At 59.8% G+C, this 18,394-nt stretch overlaps 1 protein-coding gene across 1 annotated transcript; it reads right to left on the bottom strand.

Moving 5' to 3' along the window:
- Positions 1-224: 224 nt before the first annotated feature.
- On the bottom strand, positions 225-14,282 carry CCDC27 (coiled-coil domain containing 27). The gene is made up of 12 exons (XM_026520163.3): positions 13,869-14,282; positions 13,232-13,364; positions 12,041-12,151; positions 11,320-11,477; positions 8,818-8,997; positions 7,719-7,976; positions 7,082-7,460; positions 6,803-6,933; positions 4,700-4,777; positions 4,194-4,406; positions 2,081-2,185; positions 225-639 (listed from the first exon to the last, which is right to left on the bottom strand). Exons 1-12 carry the CDS (start codon positions 14,280-14,282, stop codon positions 514-516), a joined length of 2,286 nt encoding a protein of 761 aa, XP_026375948.1. The 3' UTR covers positions 225-513.
- Between the last annotated feature and the right edge of the window lie 4,112 nt (positions 14,283-18,394).

Raw genomic sequence — 18,394 nt, 5'->3', positions numbered from 1 at the left:
GGGTGCCTGCATTCAGCGCGTTGCTGTGCCCAGAGCCTGAGGCGTGCGGGACGCAGACAGGGTGAGCGGCGCCGATCAGGGTGCCCGGCCGCCTGGAGCTCTCGCCCCCGCAGCAGTGACGGGAACAGGAGAGAAAACCGCCTCCACCGTCTTCCAAAGGGGTTTCCGCAGCAAAGCAGTGCCCGGGCCAGGGGAGCCCCCGCCTCACACGGCTGTGCTGCGGCTGGAGGGAAGGAGCGGGGTAGGCTCCCGGTCTCAGGCCTCCTAAGCCTGGGGCCTCGGGGGACGGCCCTTGCCCAGGGTGGGGGTCTCCCCAGGAAGGAGCCAGGGGCGCAGATGGGGGCTGTGGTTGTCGCCCAAGCCCCCACGAGCCCCGAGGAGAGAAAGAAAAGCTGAGTCCACGGCCAAAGACAGTTTAATTCTAAAGCGAAAAGGCAGGGCCACACAGAGGTGGCTTCCTGCACTGGGTCCAGGCCTCCGCTGGGCCGCGGTGTCTGGGGGTGCAGGCTGGGTCTACTTGGAGGTTATCTTCTTGGACTTGTTCGGGGAGGACAGGGCCTCTGACTGCTGCAGGGGGGGCACTCGGACACCCTTCTGCTTGAGCTGACTGTAGTAGTCGGCTCTCTCGGAGACTATCCTCTGTAACAGAAGTCCAGGCCTGTGGCTGCGGGGCCCTGCCTCTCCGCCCCAAGGGCCCCCAGCAGCAGCGTTGGGCACTGACTGTGGACCGCCCGCTCTCCGGGGCGGGGAGGGGAGCCCTGCTCTACAGCATCTGCTGACTTCTGTGCTGGAAACACCCCACCACCGCTGATCCCGCTCTGGAGATGAAGCCCCAGAGCTCAGAGCTGGGAAGACGGCCCGCCATGGGGGCGTCACCTCTCCCCCGAAGCAGCGCCAACTCCACTGCTTATGTCCTCTGAGAATGTGGAGCGGTCCAGACCGAGAGACCTCGGAGGCCATCGAGTCTGTCCCTCAAGTCCCTTTCTGTCCTGCGCACAGGGAGACGGCCTGGCACCCCCTCACCCCTGCTGCTTTGGCCTGTGCACCACTGTTTTGTGTCCAGCCCCGCAGAGGAAAGGGCTTCTTTCCTGGCTGCTGGGGGGGTTACTGATGCCTCCTCCCATTCCTCTCTCCTCCCCACCCTTCTCCCTCTCTCCCACACCAAGCAACAGGAGCCAGGCTGCCTAGACCCCTCCCCAGGTCCTCTTGCAGCCCCCACCCAGGGGCACTGCTGAGCAGGGCCCCACCCGACAACACAGAGGAAGGAAATCAGGTCTCGGGGAAATGTGGGTGCTGGAAGGTCATGGGCACCTGTTGAGGCAAAGGGCCATGTCATGGGAGGCTTGGGACATGGGGACAGAAGCAGCCCCTAGTGAGAATCCATAGAGCCCTGCACAGAGCGTGTGATAGTCAGGGGCTCTTCTCCCAGAGCCCTCCCCCCCAACCACGCCCAGAGGCAGACAAGCTCTCTCCGTTGAGCAGAGGGAGGCTCTGTGGCTCAGTGAACTCTAGAGCCAGCCCCCAGCTTGTCAGGCAAGGCCCGCAGGGGTGGTGGCTTGCCCCTGCCAGCCCCAAAGCCTGCACTATTTCTCCCGCACCACCCTGCCCCTGTGAGGCCTCTGCCTGGGGTCAGCAAGATGATAGCCTGAACCAAGGCGAGGGAGGGGGGCCACACTCAGGGCCTGGCTGAGCAGACGAGGATTCCAGCTGAGGCCACTCCGAGGTACTAAGAAGCATCCCCAAGAAGGCTGAACTAGACAGTCTGGGGGGGAGGGGGCGGCTCCTGCTGTTGGAGAGTCTCCAGGACCCCAGCATCTTGGCCCCCTCCCCACTGTACCCCAGAGGTGAATGCCAAGAACAGCCTGGCCTTGCGATGGGGAGATCTGGAGCTCCCTGCCTGAGCAGAGAGCAAGGATGATCCCAGGGGCACGGTGAATGGTGACACAGTCAGGACAAGGATGGGCGTCCCCGGCATCCATGCAGGCTCCTCCCCTCAGCCCCTGGGCACAGATCAGCAAGCATTGCCCCGGAGACGGAGACGCAGCCTCTGGGACCAGAGGCAGCCCAGCGCTGGGTATACCTGCAAAGCTTCCAGAATGTCATTGTCAGAGATCTCAGTGGCAAAGGACTTGACCCCAGAGGTGCTGAAGGTGGCTTGGATGATCTTGTTTCTCAGTCTCTCGAGCTGCGAGCAAAGGGGAGGAGGGGGCGAGTCACGCCCATCCCTTAGTGAAGCTTTCCAGAGGTAGATCTGTCCTCCCTTCTCGCAGCTTTAGGGACTGGAAGGGTCTGGAGAGGCCAGCTGGTCTGCCTGTGAGCTAGAAGGTGCCAGATCAAAACCTAGACCCCAGGGTGGCTGGGCACCCAGGCTCTAAGACTTTCTACTACTTTTTTTTTTTTTAACTGAAAAAGGAAAACCTGCACATGGTTTAAAAAAGAAAAAACAGTACAAGGGCTCTGGCTGATCCCGGGACACCCTGCAGGCTTAGCAGTCCCTCACCGTTAGCAGTGCAGGGAACACCTGCGGGGTGTTCCTCCCTCCGACTGTGCTCCCAGCCCTTCCTCCTTTTCTCGTTATGGTGAGGTGTTACCCAGCCGTGAACGGGGCGGTAACCAGGCGCAAACTGGGATGGAGCTAAGCCTGTCTAGTCTTACTGCCATCAGCATCATCGTGCGTGTGCAGAGCCCCAGCCCACCTCCCCCAATCTGTACCCCAGAAGCAGACGGGGCTCCCCAAGTTATGGTGGCAGCTCTGCACCAGCTCCTCCCCCTCAGTGTCCAGAAGCCCTGATGATGCAGAGATGCCACATGAGAGCCAACCTCAAGAGTTTGCCTTGCCTCAGAAGGGTTGCAGGCACGTCTGCTTTGCCTCGGAGACAGTGCTGAAGTGACAGAGGGCATGTTAGGAGCCCCTGGACCTTGGGTGGGGAGGGGGCTTCCTTTCTCTCCAGTGTGGATTGATGCCAGCTCTGTGCCTGGTACCATGCTGGGTATGGGGGTCACGGAGGGAATGGGCGGCCCACTCCTGCCGGGCAAGGGGTGGCGGTCACCTGGGGTGGCAGTCACCTGGGGTGTCTGGCCACAGTGCCCCATGCCCGGGCTGTGTCAGGCATCACTCATGGGTCACAGCACCACTTCCTGCTGACCCCAGACCTGCCCCCACAAACTTCAATACAGCATTGCAGGCTCTACCAAACTGACCCGATGCACCACCCCCGCTCACACTGGGCTGGGAGGACTGCTGGATCGGAAACACAGTTTTAGGAGAGAGCCTGGAGGCCGGTGATGCCGAGCCATCCAGCAGGAGGCTGCCCGGAAGAGGGTCGGGGGGACACACGGTGGTTCCATTACAGTAGGCACTCTAGGTGGGTGGGGAAGTGTTCTTTCAAAAGCCTACACACACAGGACTTTCTCTTTGCTGGTGTTCGGATTCTGAATCAGGTCAGCTTGTCGCTGATTTCCTTTTTGGCTTGGGTGCCTCAGCAAAGGGCACCTTGGCCTCCCTCTCCCTCTGTGCCTCTGCTCACGTGTGGCAGGGGAGGCTCAGATATGGGGTCGGCTCCTCACATCCCAGCACCACCCTCACCCCCCCCTCCCCGCTCTGGGGGCCCCGGCGGGTCACTTCGCCCTCCGGCTGCAGGCTCCTTATGCGAGCAGTGAGGACGCTAGGAACACCTGCTTCGTAGCTTTGTTCTTCACGAGGTTGGGAGACTTCAAGGAGCTGCTTAGAACGGAGCCAGACCCATGCGCGCACCCCCAACACTAAATAGACTGCGTTGTTACTATCATACCCCGGCCCCCCAGAGCGCTCCTTCCTGGCCGGCTGTCCAAACCCTCGTCGTGTCCCTTCACAGGACAAGCCAAGACAGCACCCTCAGGGCTCCCTCCCGCCGCCCGGCCAAAGTGTGCAGCCCCATCCCGCCTTTGCTCTCTCCGCCACCATTTCCGGAGCGCCCGCTGGGTGCCGGGGGCGGGGCTACGAGGACTGAGCGAGTCTAAGCCCGCCCTGCTCCGCGCGCCTCCTGCCTGCTCCGCGCACCTCCTGCCTGCTCCGCGCGTCGCCCGCCCGCTCCGTGCACCGTCCGCCTTCCCCGCGCACCTTCCGCCCGCTCCGCGCGCCTCCCGCGGGCTCCGCGCACGGTCCGCCCCCGCGGGCGGTGGGCGGGCGCCGGCGCTCCGCACGCAGGGCCTACCCGGGACTGGGCGCTCTCCAGGGCCACGCGCGCCTGCTGCTCCGCCTGCTGGATCATTTCGTTCTTGCTCAACATCTCCTCCTGCAGCCATTTCCGTCTCTGCAGGTGGTTCTGGTTCTGGCTCACCTGGGCCTGCAGCTGGCTGACCTTGGCGTCGAACTCCGCGATGGTGTGCTCCTGCTTTGCGAGTTTGCTCTGCAGCTCCAACACTTGCTGCAGGGGAGCCAGGGAGGACAGGGGAGTAGGCCCACCTGGCCCAAACGGGTCCCCAGTGATCCCCCCCTTCTTCCCCCAAAAGACAGACGGCCGACTCTCACGGAGTCAGGTCTGGGGCCGGCAATGGCAAGCAGCCTCTGTGTGCGCTCCTGGGATTCCTTCACTGGGGTGGTGCCTAAGGGAGGGGGGACCCGACTCACTGCGAAGGGGTTTCCAGCTCATCTTGCCCGCGCTGTCGGGACTTACAGCAAGAACAGCGATCTGGCTGCTTAACCACCCCTGGCGGTCACCTGGCGAAGAAGAAGGTTGTCCTTCTCGATGATGCCCATCATCTCTTCGTGCTTCTTGTCTTCCCTGATGTTGGAGAACTGGAAGGCAGATGGGGGGGGGTGTTGGCTCAGGGGGACTCGGGGGGCAAGAGGACAGATGGAACGCTCGCATCCAGCTTTTCTCCCTGAGCCTCAGTACGATGAAAGCAGCGGGACTTCTGCCCAGAGCAAGAAGAGGGGAAACAGCAAACCGGTGGGGAGCTGGGCAGCAGGGCCCGGAAGGCCGGAACCTCCACCAGCGGGGGCGGGGCGTTGACAACAAGCCCAGCTCTCTCTTCAGAGTCCCTAAATCTCAGAAATTGGTGGTGCAGCTTCTTCCGGATCCGGACCCTAATGTGGGGAGGATCGGTGGATACTTTTCCAGAAACCAAGAGCCGAAGACCGGTCCCTGCCCTCAAGCGGCCGGGAGCCTGTGCCGTGTTCCTCTGGTGGGAGGCTGGATGTCGGGGGCACAACAGAGGGTCTGCAGCTGGGGAGGTGCCAGGCACAGTGGTGGGTGCACCCCCAAGCTCCAGATGGGGGACGTCAGTGCCGAATGTGCATGCCCCCGCTGTCTTCTGGTCTTGGCTCCCAGAACACCGGCAGCTAGGCCTTCTCATTCCAGGCAAGAAACTTTCAGGTTCCCAGAAGATCTAACAAGACCATCTCCAAACGCTCAGCTGAAACGCCCACACGTGCCCGCACATGTGCAGCACAAACTTACCAGCCCATGCGCAGAGACCCCTCAGCTCTGACACAAGTGGGGCTCTCGTGAAGGACAGACACCAAGACAAAGGGACCCAGGGCACTTGCAGGAGATCGAAAAGGTTCAGGAAGCTGGGCCCAGCGATTGTGAGTGTTCCGTAGGGAATGGACAAAAGACACTGAATCGTGAAATAGAAGAAAAAAGGACGTTCAGAGAACAAGGGAGATCTCGGAAGCCGTCTGAGCGACAAAGCAGAGCACAGGAGGCGGCTGTGGATAAAGTGCCCGAACGTGGGCGGGGGAGCAGCAGGGAGTGGGCAGCAAGAAGAGGAGGAACAGGGGTCCTGGGATGCCAGGAGGAGGGTTCAAGAAACAAGACGGAGGGGAGAAAAAACAAGATAAGCGATGTAAACTTCCAGAGCGGAGTTTCAGGACTCCTGGGACCAAGATGGCGCCCAGCGGTTTTCCAGAGAGGGAGCAGTGCGCCCAGACTGCTGTCCCAGGCAAGTGAGTCAGGAACGCGCAGGGGTCCCCCCAGCAGCCTCGGCGCTCGGGCCCCCGGGGCAGTGCCTTCTCCGGACGCAAAGTGCTCTCCCGGCTGTGGTTTGACATCCCAGCAAGTTCTACTGACACGTAGAATAAGGACATTAGCCCCCCAAATTTGCACCCACTTATTCTTTTATCAGAAGACTACTGCAGGATGCACTCCAGTGAAAACATGGGAGTAGATCAGAAAAGAGAACGAACCTTAGTTCTGTTCAGCAAAACCTGTGTTTGAGTCCTGGGCGGGCACAAGCTGCTGACAGCCATACCCCGAGCACCGCATAGTGGTGGGACGGCACTGGCGGGAGGCACACCTCCCTGTGCTGGGGGGCCTGGGCAGGGGAGGAAAGAGGGAAGCACTAGCTAATGCGAGGATGGAGAAAATTCCAGAATGGGCATTAGAAGCATGCCATCTGGAGACCTGCAGAGTGATGCCTAAAGAAGAGGTGAGAGCAGTCGCCCTGGGGGACGGGAACACGAGAGGGTGGAGGGTGGGACATGCCCAGTTGTGTGACAAGCCTGTGGGACTGTTTGATTCTCTAGCCTGTGTGCATGAATAACTTCAATAAAACAAAATGCTTAGCAAGGGGTGGGCTTGGCGGACTGGCGGCCTCTCTAAGCATGTGTGTGTTCAACCCAGGGACTCAAGCACTGGGGATGCTGGAGAAGTGGCCGGGAGCCCAGAGGCCCAGGGAGGATGGTGCGGGCCAGCAGGCAGTGCAGGGCCAGGGGGCATAGTGTGACCCAGGACAGGCCACCCTGGCTCCCAGCGCCGCCTGCCCAGCAGCGGGATGGCCGGGGCTGCTGGTGCCCACCCTGTGACAGGGGCACGGCCACCTTGTTGGACATGGCTTGTAACTGGTCCTTCCGCTCCCGGAGCTCCTTCTGCAGGGTCTCGTTCTCCACGTTCAACGTCTGCAGCTGCGATTCCTGGAAGTCCACTTGGCGTTGTAAAGACGTGATGGCCCCTGTGTGAGCAGCGGGAAGGAGGGGAGAGAGGACAGGGGGCTGAGAAGCCGAGACAGAGCGGCTCCATGGCCCCAGGCTGAGGGCTGCAGCCACCTCCGTCCCTGGGCCACCCTCCCTCCGGGGGCTCCTGGGCCCCCAGCGCCCCACCTGTTGCGAGCGAGTATCTGGTCCTGGTGACCTCCAGCTCTGTCTGGAACTCCTGGATCACCTGCTCGTACTCCTCCAGCTGGGCTATCAGCTCCTGCTCGAAAGTCTCCTCCAGGGAGTGGGAGCTCCTCCTGCGCTGGTCCCCGTCCTGCACCTCCTTCTCCTCCTCCTCCTCCAGCTCCTCCTCCTCCTCCAGCTGCTCCTGCCACCCACCCCCCTCCTTGGCTGCAGCCCCCTTGCCGCCTGCTGCGCGCTTCCCTTCCCCCTCGGCGGCCTCTTCGGCCGCCTCTTCAGCCTCGGCATCTGCTGCCTCTTCCTCTTCACCACCAAGGGCTTCCGTGTCCTTGCCTCTGCTGAGCGCGGCACACTCCTCCTGGAGCTGAGTAGGGAGGGGGTGCTGCACAGGAGGGCAGGGGGGCGAGCACACCGCCCGCAGCCGCGACGGCCCCCAGCCTCATGGTCTCGGGACACCACCCCTCCCCCGGGGCAGGGGAGTTGGAGCCCCCTTTTCCGGGAGCTGCCCTGCCCCCTGCACCTGTTCGCCTCAGGTTTGGTGGAGGACCCCGGCATCGCCCGGCAGCCCCGGAGAGGTGAGCTGGGCCAGGCCTGCCTGCTCAGCGCCCCGGCCGGCCCGCACCTGTCTCCAGTGCTGCAGCTCCTCCTCGTCTCTGAAGGAGCTTTTCAGGATGCTCAGCCTCCCAATGGGCCTTGCCACAGTCTCCTGCAAGATGCCCACGGGAGCCTCAGGGCTTCCAAACTGCACCCGCAGCTCCCCCAGGTGATGCGCTGAGACCTGTGCTTCTGGAAGGGGCAGCAGCCTCTCCGGGTTGCAGGGGAGAGGGGACCCAGTTCTTCCTGCCAAGGGTGCTGTGTTGGTGAGAAGGGGGGCAGTGACCTGCAGTTCCCCTGGGAACATGGGGTTTCTGGCCCCCCTGGATCAGCCGTAGGAAGTGGCCTTGCAGCAATGGGCACCCCTCCTTTGTTCCAAGAGCGGAGGGCCAGCCTGCCATGCCCACGTTGCACGTCCCTGCAGGCCCAGTGTGGGCTCACATCCAACAGCCCCTTTGAGGCCAGGGAACCAGGAAGGCAAGCCTATGCCCCCAGGCCTCTTCAGACTCCTGCTGCCCCTGCCGGATGGTCCCGCACCATCCTTGTCCAGGCTGCTTTCTCTGGGGGCATCTCGGGGATTCGGCGATGGTCCGAGGCCCCCACCCCCACCCCAGCATGGTGCCCGGCTGTACTCTCAGGTACGAAAGAAATCAGGTTTTAGAAAGACCAGGTGACTGCTCCACCAGGACCTGCCTCATTCAGTCCTCTGCCCAGACCTGGGGAGGGGCAGCACCGCCTCCCTACTATACAGGCAAGGACACTGAATGTCCTGCAGCCAGAACAGATCAGGCGAATCCAGGCCAGCACACCACAGGGTCCACGGCTAAGCCAGGTCTGCAGACTTCACCTGCAGGGGGCCTTCCGTGCCATGGGGTTTCAGAGGGGCTGGCCTCATCTTACGGGTAAGGAAACGGAGTCCAGAGAGCAGCACGACCTGTCCCAGGTGGAAAAGCAGGCCGGCAGCCAAGCATAGGGGTCTAGCTGCCCAGCTCACGGCTCGTTTCCCGTACTGAGCTCCCATGAGGACGTGACAACCTTCTGGGGTGACGGGCACTTGCCAGGGGCCTGAGGCCACCTGGAGCTTTGGAGGCTTTGGACGCAGAGCCTGTGTCAGGGCGTCCACTCACCTTCCCTCTCTGGCAAACCCATGTCTCCTGGCCTTTGCTTTGGAGGACGCATTTCAGCTGTTTCTTCAAGGCCTCCCTCTCCTCCCAGAGGGCCAAGACCTCCTCATCTCGCTTCTGAAGCAGCGCCTCCATCTCGGACAGCCGCTGCACTTCCTCCCCCAGCGTGAGCAGGCAGCGATCCTGGCACGAGAGCAAGGGCAGCCCCTGGTGCCACGCAGGCTCCTCCGCGACCCACCCTCTCTGGGCACCTGCCGGGAAGCAGCTCCAGCCCAAGAAGAGCAGACCCCGAAATCCCAGCCGCTCCTGCCTGAGGGCAGGGCCCAAATCCTCGCCTGGGGAGACTCCCGGCAGCCTCCCTTTCAGGCCTGGTCCTGGCCAGCTCCCCAGTTGCAGGGGGAGCTCTGTTCTTCCTTGTGGCCCCATAGCGAGCCAGCAGCACCCTCCGAGAGCCACCCCCTGGGGCTTGTCACAGAGCCAGACCCTCTGCCCTCCACCTTCCATGCTCTAAATCACAGTGCCCTCGCTTCCTCAGCCTTGGAGACATGACACTGACATGTTTGGGTCTACGGAAACAGAAGGACTTGCCATCAGCAGCTCTGAACGGAAAGCAGCAGTAAAGGAAGCCCCCGGGCCCGCAGTGCACCCAGCACAGTCCCAGGAGGAAAAGGAAAGAACTTGGAAGTCCCCCAAGTGTTTGGAATTCAAGTGCCAGGTTCCTACATGGTCCGTGAATCAAAGCAGAAGGCACAGAGGAAGTTAGAAAATGTTTTAAACGGAACAATAATGAATATTATCAAGACGGATTGAGACTTGTGGGGTGAAGCTGAGTTGTGGAGCGGACAGATTTGTAGCCCCCCGCGCATCGGCTAGGGCAAGCAAGGAAACAGCGTCTAGGCATCCGTCGGGGGGATCCTGGAAAAAGCTGTGGGCTAAGGGAGGGAGCAGTAAGGATGGGAAGGCGGAGGACCCCGCCGGAGGTGGGGGAGGGGGAGGGGCAGGTGTGGCAGGACACCGGGGATCTCAAGTATGCGTGGAACTATTTACACGACTGAGCTAAACTAATGCCCCGGGCCGTGGTGATTTAGACCCATGACCCATGCACCTGTCCCACACCAGACAGAGGTTTCTGGAAAGGGGATGCTTGTTTCCAATGGGGCCGCTGAGTGGGCACCATGCCAGCGTGTCGCTGGCGGTGACTCTCTTGCCTCCAGTGGTGTGACCTCTGCCAGCTCAGACCAGGTGGAGATGAGAGAAAGAGCATCCTGAAAGAGCACCGTGGAAGGCCACGGTCGCGGAGGCAGCCACACCTGCAGCCCCTCCCCTGGCTGCTTCACACACGTGAGCTCTCTCCTTCCCGCGGTTTGCAGAGAGCATCCTCTTACACAGATCCGCGAGGCTCTGCCTCACTATAGCCTCAAGCTTTCCCCGACGTGGAATTGCTTTCCCAGAAGGGGTCAAAGGATGTGGACGCCTCTAAAATTGGGACGTCTCTCAGAAAAGGCAGCGTGGCAGGAATACATGTAAGATGAAACCTCATGGGGCCGCGCTATCCGGGCTACCCAGCATTTCGTGGTGCTCATTTCCGTACCTGTCATTAAAGCCTCACCAGCTTTAAAACACCACCACCAACAGGAGAAAGAGAAAGAGAAGGGCCAAGTTAGCACTGTCAGGAATGGAAAAGAGGCTCTCTCTCCTGCAGAAATTAGAGGGGTGTTAAGAGACCACTAGGCACAGGATCAGGCTAATAAATTTGAAAATTTACATGAAGTGGACACATTCCTCGAAAAACATAGCTTATCCAAACTGAAGAGGGAGAAGGAAATCTGAGTATTTTTCAAGGAAGTCAATTTATTATTTGGAAAACCTGCCCCGTGAGGACTCTCCAGGCACACACGGCTTCAAAGATGAATTCTTCACCAATCCCATGCAGACTCTTCCAGAGAATCAAATGGAAAAGAGAAAATGCCTCCCAACTTTTTGATTGTTTGTTTTGAGGCCAGAATTACTCGGACACCGAAAGCAAACAAGGGAATTCCAGACAAGCGAGCTGCGGGCCAGCCTCTGTCACAAAGATGCAGAGGGCAACGTCGCAACAAGTCAGCTCGGAGCTGGAGCGTTGCCTACCGAGCGGATTACTACTGTTTTTAAGAATATATGCTCTTAAGTGGACATGGTGGGTCAAAGGTAGGTGGACAGTTGATGTCATGATACGCATGGCCAGCTGCAGGCTAGGGAGGGGACAAGATCTGTGCCCACTCAAACCACCACGCGCTGGGATGAAGATGGACGGGCGCCAGAAGGTCTGGAAAGAGCTGGGTCATGGAAGCCTAAGAAGGGTCCTCGTGGTCATTTTTGGCCACGTCTGGAGACCTGCTTGGGTGGTTAACCAGATACCGGAACAGGAGCCCGGGGGGGCTGGCTGGGCCCTCCTCGCAAGCCGGACACGGAGCTGGGGCGTGAGGGTCAGGCTCTCCGCCCAGGACTCAACACGCGTGGCTGTACCTTCTCGTGGATGACCGAGATGTACCAGGGTAACTGTTTCTTCGGGTGGCTCTGCGCCAGGACCGGGCTGCTGGCGACCGGGCTTATGGTCTGGGATTCGCTTCTCTTCCGCAAGTAGTTGAACTCACAGGCACTCTTACTAAAGGGAAGGAGGCGCCCTGTGGAGAAGCCGCAGGGCGTCAGACTCTTTGCGTGCTGAGCCACCCTGGGGCCTTCCACGGTCGTGTCCCCCTCGCAAGATGCCCCTAGGAAACCCTTTGCTGCCCAGCTGGGCTCCTCCATGCTTCCTAGTGCTGACCCTCTGCACCTGCCCATGCGTGTGTTGCAGAAATGGAAGGAGATCATCAAGGCAGCCCTTGGAGATCCCCAGAGCCTGGGAGTCAGGACACCGGCGGTCACGCTGATGGCCCAGACATTTGCGAGGGGTTTCCTCGCATTCAGATGAAGGAGACCTCTGTGCGCAGAGATCATCTTTGGATAAACCGAAGTAAGTATATTCATGCGTGGGAACAGCGTGTTCTACTGAGGGAGGGGTGCATCCTTGTAAGGGGCATAGCGTTGGGCAGGTGGTCCTGGGAAGGGAGTCCCATGGGGGCATGATCAGGGAGCCCTGGGGGGAGCGGGGGCCCCAGCAGGTGCAAGCAGAGGCCTCAGAGCTGGCCTGCCAAGGAGAGGACCCCAGGGGCATGCTCGTCCCAGTGGCGGCAGGCCCTGCCCTCACCGTCCACCTTCGTGTCCAAGCCCCGCTGGCTGCAGGACGGGTCCTGGGTCACTTTCCAGGAGTCGAAGCCCGTGCACGAGTCCTCAGGCATCTCGGCCGACGTGGACGAGCCTGCACAGTGTTAAAAAGGCCAGCCGATGACAGCTAAGGCCACGTCTTCCCAAGACCTCCCGGGCAGGGACTATGATTTCATTTCTTTTTAAACTTCAGGTAGGATTAAAGGTGACTTTTGTCAGTGGATGTATGGGATTGAATCCTGGGACTAAATCGAACCGCAGTTCCGTCCTCCTGCCCGCCATGGGTATGCCCACCCGGAACAGACCAAGTGCAACTTAACCTCTGCAAATTGATGCGTCCCCTCCCCTGGAAGGACCCCGTGTCCCCTTTTATAAAAATGGCTCAGCCTCAATGTCTCCAAAAGTCCTCTCTACCCTGCCGGGCAGACCCCGTTTCTGCTCAGACGTCATGAATCATGCCAATGGCAGGTGCCCAATGGGCAGCATGTAGGACTCAGTGTGGTCCCTCAGCCCATCCCAGCCCTGCCCAGAATTCATGGACCTGGAGCACTAGCTGCTCTCTGAGGTTCCAGCCCTGAGAAAGGGGAACGTGGAGCCTGCATGGCTGGGGGCTCCTGCTTCTGACATGAACAAGGCCCCCATGGCTAGCCACAGGCACTAAGCCTCCATTTCCCTGTCCCTAAGGACAATGCCATGTATGGGGACGTGGAACCAGCACAGGCCCAGGAACTGGGAGGTCTGGGGCACTGCCCGGCCTGGCCACTGCCCCCCCAGTGACCACTGAGCACCTGGCTGCTCTCCCAAAGCCTCCTGTTCTCCTGGATCAGAACGGTGTGCGGTCACACCAGATCGTTGTTGGGCTCCTTACCAGAGTTGGTGTCTGTCTTTGGCCTCAGACCTCTTTCCTGCAGCTTCCAGAATTTTGAACCTTCTCCCTCTCCCCTGCCCCCAACCCTACTGAGTCTGGCGAATCAGACAAGAGAAAAACAAGAAGGCTCTTCCTTCCCCCTGCCCTCAGCCTGCCCTGCTGCATGCTTTAGCTGGTGCTTCTGCACGCACAGTGAGTTCCCACCACTGACCACCACTCTGGCTGATGAGTGCCGGGAAGGTGGCCTCACTCCTCCAGGGAGGGAGGTGGTTTCCACGCGGGGGCCCCCTCGTTCGTGGCTCTCACCGTAATGAGACATGGACGTGGCCTTGGTGCTGAACTGAGGACAGCCAGGGCGCTTGAGAAACACCTTTCTCAACTCCTGAAGTTCGGCCATGAAGCTGGTGTCTGTGAGGCTGAAGTCTTGCTTGTATTCACCCTGGTGAAGTGGGGACAGCAAGACACTGGGGGAAGAGCCCCTGGAAGCTGCATGCACCAACTGCAGCCATCTGCCCCCATCCCCGAGAAATGCAGGCTTCAGGACAGGCATGTGCACCCACTGGAGAAATCACCGGTGTCCACCTGGGGATCCACAGGTGGCTCTCCGGTCTCCCTGAGCCCACGGCAGATTCAGGAGCCTCCCAACTGTACTATTCTTTCCTTGTCCTCTCTTCCCCCGACTTCGTTCCTTTTTGAGCCTCCCCCTGCCCCCCCACCCCCGCCAAGAGGAAGGCTCAGGGTGGACAGCCATCTTCTCTCCCAGGCTTCAGGGCTGCCAATTCTTTGCACTCCCAGAATGGGTCCGTCTTCCTCTGTCACCAAAGTGTATTTGGAAGGCCATGGCGGATGCCCAGGCTCTGGGTGTTCCGTCAAGGGGGAGAAGCAGGCCAGCCCCACGTTCGCTGTGCCGCTGCCCGGCCGTCCCCCTCCCGGTACCCCGCACCTTCTTCCTGTAGAAGCGACCGATGGCCTGAGCCGACTTGCTGAGGGACTGCTGTCTCTGGCGGAGTTTCCACGCCGGGACCAGGTTGTCCCGGCAGGCCACGCACTGGAGGATCATCAGGCCCTTCTCCATCAGGTTGGGCACCGCGCTGTGCTTCTTCGGCGTGCTGGCTCCACCGACTGGCAGCATCCTCAGGGCGGGGCGGAAGGACTGGAGGATGCCTTGGACAGATGGCCCCTGGGGGCCTCTCTGTCTGGAGCAAGGTGTCGGGGTGGGGGGCAGGGGCTCGAGTGTGGACCTGCCGCCGGGCACAGCCCTGGACACTACCAGCTTCAGAAGCTCCACATCCTTTGGGATCCTGGGAGTGTGTATGGCATCACAGATGTCTCCATAGCAACAAAGCGTGTCATTCATCTTAATTTTCTGTGATTTGACCTCACTGGGAGGGACTGTGTCTCCAGTTGCATTCAGCCTTTAGACTATGTGAGGTGGCTCGTCCCCCTGGGGCAGTACACAGCCCACACCTGCACCACTGGCTCCCCTCGGGGTCAGGCGTCCACATCTTGGGACTTTTGTCTTCTAAGTACTTCTCCACCTCGCTTCTTCATCTCTATCCCTGATGTAACTGTCACCACTCAAATTTGTCACCTTGCAATAGTCTCTCCCTGAATTTTTGTGACAGATTCTTAATTTATATTCACTCCCTCTGCACCCACCCCATCCCGTGCCCAGCAGCCCAGCCCGGCCCTCGCCTGCACTGCCTCTTGCCCCAAAGCTGGGCTTGGTCGGTTATCACTGCCTGAAACAAGGAGGGTGCTAGGCACCCCGGGTTGAGTGAGGATTGAGGTGGCCCCCTGGGTTCCTGGAAGACCCCTGGCATGGGCACCATTGTGTTCATCCATTCACAGTGCAACGCTCTGCACCTCCACACTGTAGAGGCCTTGAAAACAGGACCTGTGCAACCCACTGAGTCCCGCCAAACATCTGTGAATTCCCTAGCACGCGGTGAAGTGTGCCTGGTACTCTGTGTAGACATGGGTCCAGGCGTCTGCCTGCAGTCTTCCTTACATGCATGGGCGTGCACACACGTCTACACAAACATCCCCTGCGTGCACACATTCACACACAAAGCCCGGCCTGTCTCCGATGTGAAACCGCATTTGACTGTGATCGGATCCGAGGCAGGAAGGTCGGAAGGTGGCTGCAGCCCGACCGCGTGAGCTCAGATCCCAGCTCTGACAGACTAGGATCTGCATGTCCTTGGCCAGTCCCTCCCCCTCTCTGCACCACTGTGCTCGTCTCTGTAACAGGGATACAAATGGTACCCATCTCGTAGCGTCGCTGTGAGGATTTAACTAGGAAGCAGGGAGAGCTTCGCGCCGCAGGCGGTACCTAGTCAGTAAAGCCCCCGCGTCGTTGACTTGATCCTTGCTACGACCCTCACCCCACCTTTGGCATCACCCGCTGCCTGTCCTGGGGGACTGGGAGCACTGGGAGTGAACAAAGGGGATGACTGATAAAAACAAACCGTGCTGACCCCTGCTTTCACCGCATGCGTCGTGAGCCCTCTGGATCCCACGGACGCCTTCTACCCTTGCCTTTCTTCCCGCCCTTTTGGCGCCTTTGGTTTGTCATGAATTCTCTATCACTTACTGAGCATGTGCCAGGCGCCAGGCGCTGCCCTAGGCCCCGAGCGCCCCGGGGAGTCTGCCAGACGGCCCGCGTGGCGCTGGGACCGGCGCTTTTCTCGACCACATGGCCTGTCCTTGCAGGGCTGCCACTGGCTGAATTCAAGAAAAATTGCTCTGACCCTGGTTAGAATGGAAAGGAAAACTTTATTCCAGGATTGCAACAGGGGAGAGATCGAAAGCCAACACCGACTGGGGCGGGCGAGGGGGCTTCAGCCCAGGAGCAGCGAGAGGGGTCGTGGGTGGAAATTGCTCAGAGGGGACAGAAGGGTGGGGGGTTTCTCCCTCAGGGCAGGCTGAGCACTCAGACGCAGGGCCTGGCCATCGGTGGTGCAGAAGAGGAATTCGGTCACCTGTCAAGGGTCCAGGGACTCTCTGAAAACTGGCCTAAGGTTCTTGCTGAAACGGGGCTTGGCAAGGATAGACGGGGAAGGCCAGGAGGGAGGCCCTGGCGAGAAGAGGGCTCAGGGGGGACTGATGAAGCTTTGGTCAAGGACAGAGTCAGGCCAGTTGCAGTCAGTCAGGGACCCAGGCTGACGAGGCTCCTCCTCCGTGACCAGCATCTGGGTCTGGGTCATGGACGCAGAGGGAAGGAGCTCTGAGGGCCCCTGGTTAGCAGTGCTTTGGCCTGGAAGTGAGGCCCTCACTTCCACTCACATTTGACACCCAAAGCAGACCACCTGGTGCGTGGCATTACAAAGGGGTGGGGAAAAGCGGGCCCACCCTGATGGGTTCCATCATACCCCCCCCACCAGAAGGTATGTTGAAGTCCTAACCCCAGGACCTCAGCATGTTGCCTTATTTGGAAATAAGGTCTTTATAGAGGTCATTAGGGTAGGTGCTGCTCCACCCAGGTAGTGTCCTTATAAAAAGGGGAAGCGGACACAGACATTCACGGAGGAAGAGGTCTGGCGAGGATGGAGGACTGGAACAGGGCACCCATTAGCCAAGGAACTGCTGCAGCGGTAGGGACGGGCAAGGAAGCGGCCTCCCCTGCAGGTTTCCAAGGGGGCACGACTGCTGACACCGAGTCTTTGAACTTCTGGCCTCCCAGTTGTGAGAGCATTCATTCCTGTTGTGTAAACCCCCAGCCGTGTGCTTTATTACCGCCCCCAGGAAGCTAGTACACCCACCACATGCGGGCCCTGAATGTGGGCAGTGGTGGGGGCTGCACGGATGATCCCCACGACCAACAGACATGCCCCAGGGCTGGGCTCGGGGACCTAGCAGGGCGTGCGAAGTGTCCGGGTGGCCATGGGCCTCGAGGCCACGCATACCCCTAAGAGGGGCATCCCGCAGTCTTTGGGGGGAGCAGGGGGAGCAGGACCCTGAAAAGCTTCCTTTGGGAGGCACGCCGAAGCTGAGTGCTGAAAGTCTGGTGGGCTTCGGCCAGGGGTGCGCGAACTTTGAGGCAGAGGTGGTGAAATCCTGCAGGAGCTGAGGGCCCTCCCCGGCTCCGGGCGGCTCAGTGCACCTAGAGTTCACAGGGACCGAGGGCAGCTCCTCAAACTGTGCCATGCACGGGAGTTGCCCAGGGAGCTCGTCAAATGGAGATTCCCATTCACCAGGCCTCGGAGCAGCTCCTCACTGCCCGCCTCTGCGGGCTTTCTCTCCACCCTGGCACTGAGTGCCTGGGGGCAGCACCTGGGGCCCTGGCGCTGCACGAAGCCTACCTTTGACCCCTGTCAGCCGTCCACAGCCCTTGCAGCTCTTCGGCTTCCGAGAGAAGGGCTGCCCGGCCCTCCGAGGGGCCTCCGGAAATGTAATTCATGCACGCTGCACGGCCTGCCTCTTAAGTCGACTTATAGTACACGTGACCCTCAAGTTTACTGAGGAACCATGGAGACGTTTTCACATGATGCAGCGACAAAGCTCTTCATTTTTACAGATTCATACCAAAAATCCACCAATAAAGTATGCAACACCACCAAAGTCCTTAACCCGCTATATTTTTCCTAGTCTATACGAGCCCTGAGCAGGCTTTCTTTCATCCTTCCTTTCCCCTGACAAACTCGTGTGTCTCCCGTGTGCCTCCCGTGTGCCTGGCTCAGCACTCCCAGCTGGCAGACGGTGAAAACTCCCATCTGCTGGGTCCCTTCTCTCAGGAGGCCTACAACCCAGAGATCGTATGAGAAGATGACCAGAACAACTGGCTCCGTGATACTGCGGAGTTCCAAGGACAATCGTAATCGCTCTGGTTGCAGATTTCAAAGGTAGAGAAGATATCTGCATATCCGTAGACACAGCAGCATTGCTGACAATTGCCAGAAGCCAGAAGCAGCCCAACTGTCCCTTGACGGGTGAATGGAGAAACGGAAGAGAGTATGGCCACTGACTGGACTATTACTAAGCTCTGAAAAGGAAGGCCATTCTGAAGCTTGGAGGAATCTTGAGGACATCATGCTAAGTGAAATAAGCCAGCCACAGAAGGACAAACACTGTGTGATCCCACATAGATGAGGGAGACAGAAGCAGAAGGTGTGCGGGTGGGCGCCGGGGTCTGGGAGGGGGGTGCGGGGCTCGTGCTGAGCCGGCAAGAGCTTCAGTCTTGCAAGACGAAGAGCGTGTTGGACACGGACGGTGCACAACAACGCAAAGGTCCTGGAGGCCACTGAGGCGCGTGCCCAAGATGGTCAGTTTTATGCGACTTCTGTTTTGCCACCATTTTATCTAAGAAATAGCTTTTTAAAGGTGTAGAAGAGTCCTTTTCTTCTCCTCTGGTCTTTCCTCCTTCTCTAGCCGATGGAGAGGCGACAGCATGAGAAGAGGTCGGGAAGGGCCCAGAAGAATTCTTAGCGTTGCCACGGCTGAACGCCAGCAGCGCACATTCTAAGGTCC

This window comes from Ursus arctos, unplaced genomic scaffold (assembly GCF_023065955.2).
Source record: "Ursus arctos isolate Adak ecotype North America unplaced genomic scaffold, UrsArc2.0 scaffold_32, whole genome shotgun sequence".
Classification (NCBI taxonomy): Eukaryota; Metazoa; Chordata; class Mammalia; order Carnivora; family Ursidae; genus Ursus; species Ursus arctos.
The sequence above is the reverse complement of the archived record's forward strand: the minus strand, read 5'-3'. Positions and strand labels throughout refer to the sequence as shown.

Coding starts and splice junctions, on each gene's coding strand:
- CCDC27 (XM_026520163.3), bottom strand. CDS start 14,282: ATGAATGACACGCTTTGTTGCTATGGAGACATCTGTGATGCCATACAC. Junction 7,461..7,718: donor AGCTGCAGCACTGGAGACAG/GTGCGGGCCGGC, acceptor CTCCCTACTCAG/CTCCAGGAGGAGTGTGCCGC. Junction 640..2,080: donor ACATTCTGGAAGCTTTGCAG/GTATACCCAGCG, acceptor CTTCTGTTACAG/AGGATAGTCTCCGAGAGAGC.